This window comes from Chiloscyllium plagiosum, unplaced genomic scaffold (assembly GCF_037043375.1).
Source record: "Chiloscyllium plagiosum isolate Xiang-an unplaced genomic scaffold, Cpla_swu_hap1 HiC_scaffold_6, whole genome shotgun sequence".
NCBI classification, from domain to species: domain Eukaryota; kingdom Metazoa; phylum Chordata; class Chondrichthyes; order Orectolobiformes; family Hemiscylliidae; genus Chiloscyllium; species Chiloscyllium plagiosum.
In genome coordinates, this window is record NW_028270144.1 from 96,792,641 (window position 1) to 96,804,761 (window position 12,121).

At 42.5% G+C, this 12,121-nt stretch overlaps 1 protein-coding gene across 10 annotated transcripts in view; it reads right to left on the reverse strand.

Moving 5' to 3' along the window:
• The window catches only part of LOC122551067 (E3 ubiquitin-protein ligase TRIM62-like), a 256,003-nt gene that overhangs the window by 195,704 nt on the left and 48,178 nt on the right, over window positions 1-12,121 (reverse strand). For 9 of the 10 annotated variants that reach the window (XR_015757456.1, XR_015757457.1, XR_015757458.1 and 6 more), the window contains exons 5-6: window positions 9,476-9,624; window positions 2,645-2,839 (exon numbers count right to left, since the gene is read on the reverse strand). Coding sequence is in view for 6 of the 10 variants with exons in the window: in XM_087988248.1 (XP_087844374.1) it covers window positions 2,645-2,839; window positions 9,476-9,624 (344 nt within the window). In the remaining 4 variants the exon portion in view is untranslated. Of the gene's footprint in view, window positions 1-1,586; window positions 2,840-9,475; window positions 9,625-12,121 lie in introns of those variants that run through there. The other variant, XM_043692708.2, reaches the window with a different exon arrangement.

The window sequence follows — 12,121 nt, forward strand, 5'->3', positions numbered from 1 at the left end:
ACAGTCTCGGACTCCTCCCTCCCCTTCCTAGACCTTTCTGTTTCTATCTCAGGCGACCAAATCAACACGGACATCTACTACAAACCAACCGACTCCCACAGCTACCTGGACTACACCTCCTCCCATCCTGCCCCCTGTAAAAACGCCATCCCATTCTCCCAATTCCTTCGTCTCCGCCGCATCTGCTCCCAGGAGGACCAGTTCAAAATACGTACAACACAGATGGCCTCCTTCTTCAAGGACCGCAATTTCCCCCCCGACGTGGTCGACGGTGCCCTCCACCGCATCTCCTCCACTTCCCGCTCCTCCGCCCTTGAGCCCCGCCCCTCCAACCGCCACCAGGACAGAACCCCACTGGTCCTCACCTACCACCCCACCAATCTCCATGTACAGCGCATCATCCGCCGTCACTTCCGCCACCTCCAAACAGACCCCAGCACCAAGGATATATTTCCCTCCCCTCCCCTATCAGCTTTCCGTAGAGACCACTCCCTCCGCGACTCCCTTGTCAGATCCACACCCCCCCACCGACCCAACCACCACTCCCGGCACCTTCCCTTGCAACCGCAGGAGGTGCAACACGTGCGCCCACACCTCCCCCCTCACTTCTCTCCAAGGCCCCAAGGGAAACTTCCATATCCGCCACAGATTCACCTGCACCTCCACCCACATCATCTACTGCATCCGCTGCAGCCGGTGTGGCCTCCTCTATATTGGGGAGACAGGCCGCCTACTTGCGGAGCGATTCAGAGAGCACCTCTGGGCCACCCGGACGAACCAACCCAACCAACCTGTGGCACAGCATTTCAACTCCCCCTCCCACTCCACCGAGGATATGCAGGTCATTGGACTCATCCACCGCCAAACCACAACAACCCGACGGTCGGAGGAGGAGCGTCTTATCTTCCGACTGGGAACCCTCCAACCGCAGGGGATGAACTTGGACTTCACCAGTTTCTTCATCCCCCCTCCCCCCACCTTGTCTCAGCCGGATCCCTCCAGCCCGGCACCGCCTTCCTGACCTGCAGTCTTCTTCTTGACCTCTCCGCCTCCATCCTACTCCGACCTATCACCCTCACCTTGACCTCTTTCCACCTATCACATTTCCAACTCCCCTCCTCCAAGTCCCTCCTCCCTACCTTTTATCTTCTCCTGCTGAACACTCTCTGCTCATTCCTGAAGAAGGGCCTGTGCCCGAAACGTCGAATCTCCTGTTCCCTGGATGCTGCCTGACCTGCTGTGCTGTTCCAGCAATAAAGTTTCAACTTTGATCTCCAGCATCTGCAGACCTCACTTTCTCCTGGCAGTGCATGCCAACTCACACAGTTCTCAGCTCCTGTGTTACCATCCACAGTGAATCATGCCTGTCAATGCAAGATATCTTGTTGCTTTCATTTTGTGTCATCTATGGTTGAATTCTCTTAGTCCTGTCTTCATGTAACCAATATCACACCACTAGATGAAGAAAAGCTGATGAATTTCAGTGGGGAAATATTGCAGCTGCCCTTGGATGACACCATCAAACAGCTCTGGGCCTGCAGTCAGGCTGCACCATCTTGGCAAGACTGGCAGGAGATGGGCAATTGTTTTTAAGAATCCCTACAGTGTGGAAGCAGGCCATTCAGCCTGAGTTCACACTGACCTTCCGAAGAGCATTCCACCAGACCTAACCCCTATCTTATCCCTGTAACCCTGCATTTCCCATCCCTGGACACCATGGCCAATTCACCTGACCTGCACATCTTAGGACTGTGGGAGGTAACCGGATTACCGGTAGGAAACCCACGGGGAGAATGTGCAAACTCCACACAGAGGCTGAGGCTGGAATCGAACCCAGGTCCTTGGTGCTGTGAGGCAGTAGTGCTAACCACTGAGCCACTGTACCACCTATAATTGTTTCCTGAAAGAGGCCAGTAGGTTATGCTTCATGTTTCTGCCACATTAGCAATCCTAGTCATGTGGTTGATGAATGATTGTTGTGTTATCTTTCAGGGCCCTTTTGAACACTGGTGTGTATTTGCAGACATGATGTCAGCAGTCTTTACATCTATGGCAGCAAACATATCATGCAAGGAAGAAGCCAGTGCTTACACAGGACATCAACATTTGCTATTTGGACATTGAAAAGGATGGACCAAATGCTACTTTAATACTACTTTCAGTTTTACCCGTTAGTGAATGCTCTCGATCACCATTCCCACCATCTCCCCCATCGAATCCTCCAGTTGTCCTGGTTGGCAAGATAGAGCTTGTCACAGAAATTATACTAAAAAAAAAATTTGAAATAATGGAGGCTAAATTCCTTTCAGTTGCAAAACTGTTAAAGGTGCAAAATTTCCTCCTTTACTGTTGCAGGGATTTAAAATAGGGTAAAGGGCTTCAGTAAACTTATGATAAAAGGGAACTAAAAGTGTCATTTTCTCAGCATCATAAAATGCTAACACCCCCCCAGGATAATTCAAATAAACGCCAACCCGTTCAAGTTTTCCATTCACAGTAACTTTTAGGGATATATTATTGTGCCATGCAGTATACTGTTCAGAGCTGCATTCTAGAGACCATGATACATTGTTCCTACCCAACCAACATTTCCCTTTCCTAGGTATAGATGAATAAGCAACCCCAATCTCCCAATCAGACTTACTCTTCACCACCACCTCCCAGTAATGATTGCCAAATGTATATCCTTGAGAACCAAGCACATACAAAGTATCATCAAATCGTTTGGGGCTATATGGAGCCTTTACAACTGCATCAGTGTAGCGTACAATTGTTCGATCTTCTGAAAGGATAAGGTTTTCATTTGCAGTTACGGGATCAAAAGTAACAGTCGTTGCATCTGTGGTGTTCAAAAAAAAGAAAATACGCTGTTAAAATAAACATTTTTAACACTAAATTGTTTTAAGTTCTAATTGTAGCATTTTATTTTTGTGAATCAGTAACAGAATGATGTGAGATGATGTGATGAGACAGAATATTTCATTCAGCATCAACAACAAACAAACCAGAAATTGCTGGAAAAACTCAGCAGGCCTGGTAGCATCTATGGAGAGAAATCAGAGTTAACGTTTTAGGTCCAGTGACCTTTCCTTCAGCATGTTCTCTTTGCGTGTTCTCATGCAAACACTTAATAAGGGGCATGGATGAAGTAAAACATCTCAAAATACTCCAGAGACGAAAATAACAAAACATTGAGCAGTTATGGAAGAGGAATTAGTGTGGCACATGAAGACCTCATCAAAAATTAGATTCTGTGAGGTCATGGAAGGAAAGGAGAGAGGCAGGTTTAAGAGTTGGAACTTCAAAATGTGTTGCTAAGACAACCTCTGCAGATCTATAATCTGGGAAGACTGCTTCACTGGAATGAAACATAAGAGAGCAAGTTGTTGTAATGGAGAATCAGAAAGGGGATCATGGGGGTCATCATCGCACAGGGTTGGAGTTACCTATGTTATGGTCGGTCTCAATTGTGGTGGTTGGGGATGATAGTGTCTGGATCATAAAAGTATATTTGACGTAGCGGGAATGAGGTTCCCATGATGGCCTGTTGTGTCCCTACACAGACATTCAATGGTAATTGGGTAGATGAGCATATGATCGTCAGGATTGGGAGCAGCTGGAAATATGTAAGGGAGCAGAAAAATCACTGGAACCAAGGGATTTACTGAGAAGCTTGTGGAACCTAGTAGAAATAATGTTTATGGTCTACAAGTTACAGTGTAGAGGCTGCCTAAAGTTAAAAAAGAATGACATCATCATTGCATTATGTAATTAATCCACCTGCTTCCCCAAGATTTGTCGCTGCACTACATTCTACCCCTATTAAAATTGGGCCTGCATGGATTTGAGGCCGGTTAAGTACCTGTTTCAGATTTTCTGCATTTTAACTTCTCACATTGCCCCCAACCTACACATATTTGGAAGGTGAAATTCAATCCAGGCCATTGAGGAACAAGGTACTGAGTTTTAGAGGGGATTCTAATATGACTGCTTTGCTGTTGTCAGTGGTGAGGCAGGAGATGGTCTTTTTGATTCAGGATTTGATAACTGCTGGATAGTCAGACACCATGGAGTGGGCTAAAGAAGCACAGACTGTGCCCATACTTTCCTTGAAGAGCTTGCTATTCTAATCTCACACAGATGTGCTAAATTGAAATTAGAGGCCTCTGAAAAGGAAGTAGGAGGCAATTATAGGGATCTCTCATTAAGACATTACTATATTCTATAAGCAAGTGAAAAGTACAACTGGCAGGAGTCCGGTAGAAACTATAAGGGATTGAAAAAAGAAATATGACTTCATTTTTGAGGAATAGATGCATTATTATTAAAGCAACCATACTTCAAACTGAAGTGTATCTATTTGTTACTTAAACAATTCAGAATGTCCCATGGCATTATATTACTAAGCAACTATTATTCATCAATGATGCGATCTAACAGGATGTGTGTTGTAATTTATTACTGTTGCTTTTTCTTTTCAGTGAAATCTAACTATTGAACAAAGGAGATTAATGTGAAAGGAACACACAAAGCTAGAATTAAAAAGTAATTTCCTTTAAATGAAATGCCTTTCCTATAAGTTATTTTCAGAGCATCACTGCCATAAACCTTAAACCATCTGTTAAAACTTCAGCATCAACTTCAGCATCACTTATATGGTGCCTCTAACATAATAAAGTATCCAAAGGTGCGTCACAAGAATATTATAAAACATTTGTTGATCCTTTTGTGGTGCAGTGATAGCTTTCCTACCTCTGAATTGAGAGGCCCAGGTTCCAAGATGCACCTTCTGTAGAGGTGTGTATAACATCTCTGAAAAGGTTAACTGGAAAAATAGGTTAAATAAAAGTTTCATGATACTGAGACACATAAAGGGATAGTAGGGCAGTTGACCAAAAGCTTGGTCAAAGAAATTAAGAAGTACCATAAATAACAGAAGTGAAATAGAGAGACAGAGAGGTTTTTGACTTTTGTTCATGAGTGATCAATGTCACTAACTATGCTAGTATATATTATCCTTCCCTCATGTTCCTGGAGGATGTAATGATAAACTGTAATCCTTGGGATGCAGGGTCACCCCATGCTGTTACGAAGGTAATTTCAAGATTTTGATCCATCAATAGCGAAGGAATTACAACATACAGAGGAACCACGAATATCCAAAAGTTGATTATCAAATTTTAGATTATCCAAACAAAATTGCAAGGTCCCAATGCGTGGCTAAACTGTGTTATCCAACATTCGATTATCCGAACATTCAATTATCCAAACATAATACTCCCCGCCCGTGTCGTTCAGATAATAGAAGCTCCTCTGTAATTTAAATCACTTGGTGCATGGCTTGGAGAGGAACTGGAAGGTCGCATCATCCCATGCATGTTCTGCCCTTGTCTTTCTCGGTGGCAAAGATCAAGAGCTTGGAAGGTGCTCTCAGAGGAGCTTTGGTGAGGTACTACATTTAATTTTGTAAATGGAATACACTGCTGCCTCTGTGCATCAGTGGTGAAGGGAAAAAGCACTGAAGATGGTGGATAAGTGACCAATTAGATGGGTTGCTATGCCTTGGATGGTATCAACATTCTTGTTGTTGGAACTACACTCAACGGGCAAGTGGGAAATATTCCATCACATTCCTGACTTGTGCTTTATAGATTGTCGTCAAGCTTTAGAGAGATAGGAGAGCAGTTACTCGCTGCAGAATTCTTAACTTCTGATCTGTTCCTGTAGCCACAGTACTTTCAAGCATGAACCGTTCAGTTTTTGGTAAATGGCAATCCCCAATACGTTAGTAGCGGGAATTCAATGATGGAAATGCCAATTACTGTCAAGGAGAAATGATTAGATTCTCTCTTCTTGGAGCTAATCATTTCCTGGCACTTGTGTGGTTTAAATGATAATTGCCACTGAGGCTGGATGTTGTCCAGGTCATTCCGCATATAGACACAGACTATTTTAGTCTCTGAGTTGTTGCAAATTATGCAAGAATTGTGCAATCATCCACACTTCTGACCTTATGACAGAGTGAAGGATAGTGATGAAGTAGCTGAAGATGATTGGCCCTAAGACACTTTCCTGAGAAACTCCTGCAGTGATATGCAGGAGCTAAACTTCCAATAACCATAACCATTTCCCTTTTGCTAGTTATGGTTCCAACAAATGGAGAATGTTCTCCCTGAATCTCATTGACTCCAGTCTTGTGAGGGCTCTTAGATGCTACACATGGGCGAATGGTCCATGCTGGCAAAGGCTATCATGCCCACCACATCTCTGGAATTCAACTGTCTTGAACCAAGACAGCAATGAGGTCAGCAGATGGTCCTTGTGGGACCTAAACTGAGTGTCATTGAGCAGATTATTTCTTTGCAAGTGCTGCTTGATAGCACTATTGGCAGTTCCTTCCATCACTTTGCTGATAATCAATAGCAAATTGATGGGACAGTAATTGGCCAGATCAGGTTTGTCCCACTTCTTGTATACAGGAAAGACCTGGCCAATTTTCCACATTGTAAGACAGATACCAATGTTGTAGTTGTTTCGGAGCAGCTTGGTGAGGGCGGCACAAGTTCTGGAGCATAAATCTCTAGTACAATTGCTGGAATGCTGTCAGGGCACATGACCTTTGCAGAATCCAGTGCCTTCAGTCTTTTCTTAATATCACATAGAATGAATCAAATTGGCTGTACTTTGGATCTCCAGAGGAAGACAGATCACCCACTCAGCACTTCTCGCAGAAGACTGTTACAAAAGCCTTCTCTTTTGCACTGTGTGCTGGACTCTCCCATCATTGAGGATGGGGATATTAACCAACTCCAACAGTGAGTTGTTTAATTGTCCAACCTCATTCATGTCTGGATGTGGCAGGACGGCAGTGCTTTGATCTGATCCACTGTTTGTGGGATTGCCTAGATCTCTCTAATGTATGTTGCTATCACTGTTTAGCATGCATTGAGACATGTGTTGTAATTTCACCAGGCTGCCACCTCAATTTTAGATATGCCTGGTACACCTTCTGACATGCTCTCCTGTGCGAAAAAGGAACAAAGAATGGGAAACAAAAACAGCATTTACTGGAGAAACTCAGCAGGTTCTGGCAGCATCCGTGGGGACAATGCAGAGTCAACATTTTGGGTCCAGTGACACTTCTTCTAAACTAATGGTAGCTAAGAAAAGGTGATACGTATGCTGAAGATAGGGGGTGTAGGTGGGTGAAGGGATGGCCGGAGGAGTATGCAAAAGGTGAAAATGGATCCGAAAGAGGAAGAACAGCAATTTGGCAGACAAAGAGATGGATAATGATGAGTCAGAGAATAAGAAAAGTTGATAATAGGAACCATTAGCAGGTGAAAATGGGTTGATTGTGATGAAAGTAGCCACTGAGGTTGGGTAAAGGACATGAAAGAAAATGTTTAGGCCCTAAAATTAGTAAATTGGATATTGGGTCTTGAAGGCTGTAGGGTCCCTGAGTAGAAAATGAGGTGCTGTTCTTCCAGCCTGCAATGAGCCGTATTTCTGCACATTTGATTTTAATGGTAGAATCAGGCTATGTGGTTGTACTTGTGTTTGAGTACAATTCTGTTGCTGCTACTGCTGCTGATGGATCACAATGCCTCATATATGCCCAGTCTGAGTAATTAGGTCCAAAGTCTGTCCCATTTAGTATAGTGGTAGTGCCACACAATACAATGGAGGATAACATCAGTGTGATGGACTTGGTCTCCCTAAGTGATGGTCACTCATATTGATATTGTCATAGACAGGTATATCTGTGACAAGGAGATTGGTGAGGATGAAGTCACACAGATTTGTTTCTTGATGTTGGTTCTCTCGCCGCCTGCCACAGATCCAGTCTAGCCACTATGTTCCCACGGACTCATCTAGCTTGGTCAATAGTGGTGGCACCAAGCCACACTTGATGATGGACACAACCCCATGCAGAGTTACATTTTGTGCCCGTGCCATTCTCAGCACTTCCTCCAAGTGGTGTTCAACAAGAAGGTTCACTGATTTGTGAGCCAAACAAGGGCCAGTGGTGGTAATCAGCAGGAAATTTCCTTGCACAAGCTTCACCTGAAGCCATGAGATTTCCTGAGGTGCATAGTCCATGATGAGGATATCCTGGACACCTGTTTCCATCCTGTCCCCAGGTCAGGAATCACATGCAAGTCAGAGGGCAGATTTTCCAGAACCAGGCAGACTTTTATAACAATGGCTATATAGTTGTTTATCGGATAGCTTTTAATTCCAGATATTTTACTTAATCCAATTTTCACCATTTACCAGGGTGTCATTTGGACCATGCACCCAGAACATTAATATGGAGTTCTGAGTTACTAATCCAGTGATATTACCATCACATCAGCCCCTTCTCTTTTGAATTCCAAAGCTTAGATCCTATAGTGGAGTGACTCAACTCAGGGATGATCAAGAGGCCACAGTGTACAGTTAGAGAAGTGCATACATTTAGAGGGGGTGAAAGAGATTACATTATAGGGAGGGGCCTAGAAGAATTTGAAAACAAGGCTTAAAACTTTAAAATCAAGATATGGCCTGACAGGGAACCAACATAGATCAAGGAGTACAGGTGTATTGGATCTGATGCAACTTAAGAACAAGCACCAGAAGTTTGGATCACTTCAAGTTTCAAACCCACCATTGGCAATTAGTACAACTGAATTAATTTATAAATCTGGAATGAAAATCTCGTCACAGTAACAGTGACCATGAAACTATTATCAATTGTTGTAAACACACACCTGACACACTAATGCCCTTCACAGAAGGAAACCTTTTATCTTTACCTAGATATAACAACAGATCCACAGTAACATGATTTATTCTGAATAGGTCTAATAAGTTTAAGGATAATTAGGGAGAGGTGACAATACTGTCCTTGCCAGCAATGCCCACATCCCATGAACAAATACATTAAGTTCATAGAGGGTAGAATTTGGGAAATCAATCAGGGATGTTTCGGAAGCATCAAGTTTAGAAGTAATGAAACCATCAAAGAGGTTTCCAGTTGAGGCGGAGTGAAGCTGAATGATGTTACAGAGGTTAAATAACAATAGTGACTTGAATGTGAGGTCTAAAGATCATCTTGACAACAAGATAATGAACAGGCTAGCTTAATTTTAGATGACTACCAGGGAGAGGGAGGAAGCCAAGAACGATGGAATGGTGTTTGAAGCAGAAACAAAACAATGGCTTCAATCTGCCCAATATTTAATCAAAGGGAATCCCTATTCATTCAATACTAGATGTCAAAAAGGAATCTGAAAGCTTTGAGAGGTGATGGTAAGGTAGTGTTAGATATGGTCAATGTATATATAGAAAACTAACAAAGCATAAAAAACTTAGGTATAGAATGAATAAACATGTCATCTTCAGTGACCATTTTATTTCTTCCTTCAATTATTTTAAATTGTCATGTAATTAGGCATATAGCAGTATTACAAAATATATTTCTCAAACTCACATGCCAGTAGTGCCTTCCTGACTGAGGTATCATTCTTGGACAAACTGTTGAAAAGCTTGCTGATCGACTTAATCAAAGAAGAAAGCTTGCCATCATCAACCACAGTATCATGGATAACCAATTCCTTCTTGTTGAGTAAGGAGTTGATGCTGGAGTATTAAATAAATGAATATCATGATTGGATAATCTGAATATTACAACATTCGCCATAGAAACAAAAACATTTTAAACTAACAAAAGATACATTTAAATATATCTTGATCTATTTCATGAGGTACTGAGATCTTCAAAGGGCCTATTGTGTGCATCAAAGTATATTACAGCAGGAACAAAACTATGACCCTGAAGGCGTGTGCACCAGCTGCATGCTAAGATTCTTAAGGAATAAAAGTGGAGGCAAAGCTTCAGTACCTGAATAGTACTGCAGCTGCTCATTAACCACATAAATCATTTCTGGATTGTGACAGCGAAGAGGGTTACCTCAGATTACAACAGGATCTGGACCAGATGGGCCAATGGGCTGAGAAGTGGCAGATGGAGTTTAATTCAGATAAATGCGAGGTGCTGCATTTGGGAAAGCAAATCTTAGCAGGACTTATACACTTAATGGTAAGGTCCTAGGGAGTGTTTCTGAACAAAGAGACCTTGGAGTGCAGGTTCATAGCTCCTTGAAAGTGGAGTCGCAGGTAGATAGGATAGAGAAGAAGGTGTTTGGTATGCTTTCCTTTATTGGTCAGAGTATTGAGTACAGGAGTTGGGAGGTCATGTTGCGGCTATACAGGACATTGGTCAGGCCACTGTTGGAATATTGTGTGCAATTCTGGTCTCCTTCCTATCGGAAAGATGTTGTGAAACTTGAAAGGGTTCAAAAAAAATTTACAAGGATGTTGCCAGGGTTGGAGGATCTGAGCTACAGGGAGAGGCTGAACAGGCTGGGCCTGTTTTCCCTGGAACATCGGAGGCTGAGGGGTGACCTTATTACAAAATTATGAGGGGCATGGATAGGATAAATAGACAAAGTCTTTTCCCTGGGGTCAGGAGTCCAGAACTAGAGGGCATAGGTTTAGGGTGAGAGGGGAAAGATATAAAAGAGACCTAAGGGGCAACATTTTCACACAGAGGGTGGTATGTGTATGGAATGAACTGCCAGAGGAAGTGGTGGAGGCTGGTACAATTGTAACATTTAAGAGGCATTTGGATGTGTATATGAAGAGGAAGGGTTTGGAGGGATATGGGCCAGGTGCTGGCAGGTGGGACTAGATTGGGTTGGGATATCTGATCAGTTGGACCGAAGGGTCTGTTTCCATGCTGTACATCTCTATGGCTCTATGCTCTTCTTGATAATGTCAGGGTCTCTACTTGGGACTTATACAAAGTCAGGGTAATTTGATACACTAATTTATATCTGTTTTTATTTTTTTTTGTTTTCCTTACTGAAGCTATGTGTAGTTCTTAAAGATTCATTTCAACAATTCATGTGATGTATTCAGTAGGAAACTGCATTTGTACAAAATTTACATTGCTCCCATTGATATTCCACCCCCATCTTTCCCTCTTGTTCTCTTACTCTCTCTCAAGTGGGATCAGTGATATACTCTGTTTGGGATCAACAGCAAGGCACCAGTACCAACTATACAGGATAAGGTAATCACAGTTCCTTATTTCTAAGGAGATCTAATTGTAGAAACAGAACTTTCTGAGATAACAATGCTATCAAACCTTCTGTAACCATAAATTAAAATGACATCAAGGACAAGATCAGCGGTCGACTGCTGCTGTGTGATTAAGTTACTTAAGCATTCCATTCAGTAGCAGGGCATACTTGATAAATCATTAAAATATGCACGTTGTCTTCATGTAGCTGACGGAACAAGATTAGGGATTTCATTAGTTTCCACATGGATTACTCACTATAAAATGAAGGATACCATTGGAACTTTGTTACAAGACTGAGAATCAGTGTTCACATTCCTCACCTAAGGGTCTTTCTTGCAGTGCCTGAACAGGATACCACAGATTATTACAACCTACTAATGATAAACATTATTGTTCTGCAGAGAGAGCCATTAATAGAGGTCAAAGAGAAGAATCTGTCTCAACCAGTTACAGAAGAAGATTCTGAAATGATATCTAGAAGAAATTCCACCCTCCAAGACATGTAACAGTAAGTTTTGAGAAAATTTGTAGCTCAGGTTGAGGTTTTGGATGTAGGTTTGCTCGCTGAGCTGAAAGGTTCATTTCCAGACGCTTTATTACCTTACTAGGTAACATCTTCAGTGGACTTTATGCAAAGCAATGCTGAAACTTCCTGTTTTCTATTTATTTGTTTGGGTTTCTTTGGGTTGGTGATGTTATTTCCTTTGGTGATGTTATTTCCTGTGGTGAAGTCACTTCCTGTTCCTTTTCTCAGGGGGTGGTAGATGGGATCTAACTCGATGTGTTTGTTGATAGACATGATTTGGAGATGCCGGTGTTGGACTGGGGTGTACAAAGTTAAAAATCACACAACACCAGGTTATCGTCCAACAGGTTTAATTGGAAGCACATTACCTTTCAGATTGCTTCCAATTAAACCTGTTGGACTATAAGCTGGTGTTGTGTGATTTTTAACTTTGTTGATAGAGTTCTGGTTGGAATGCCATGCTT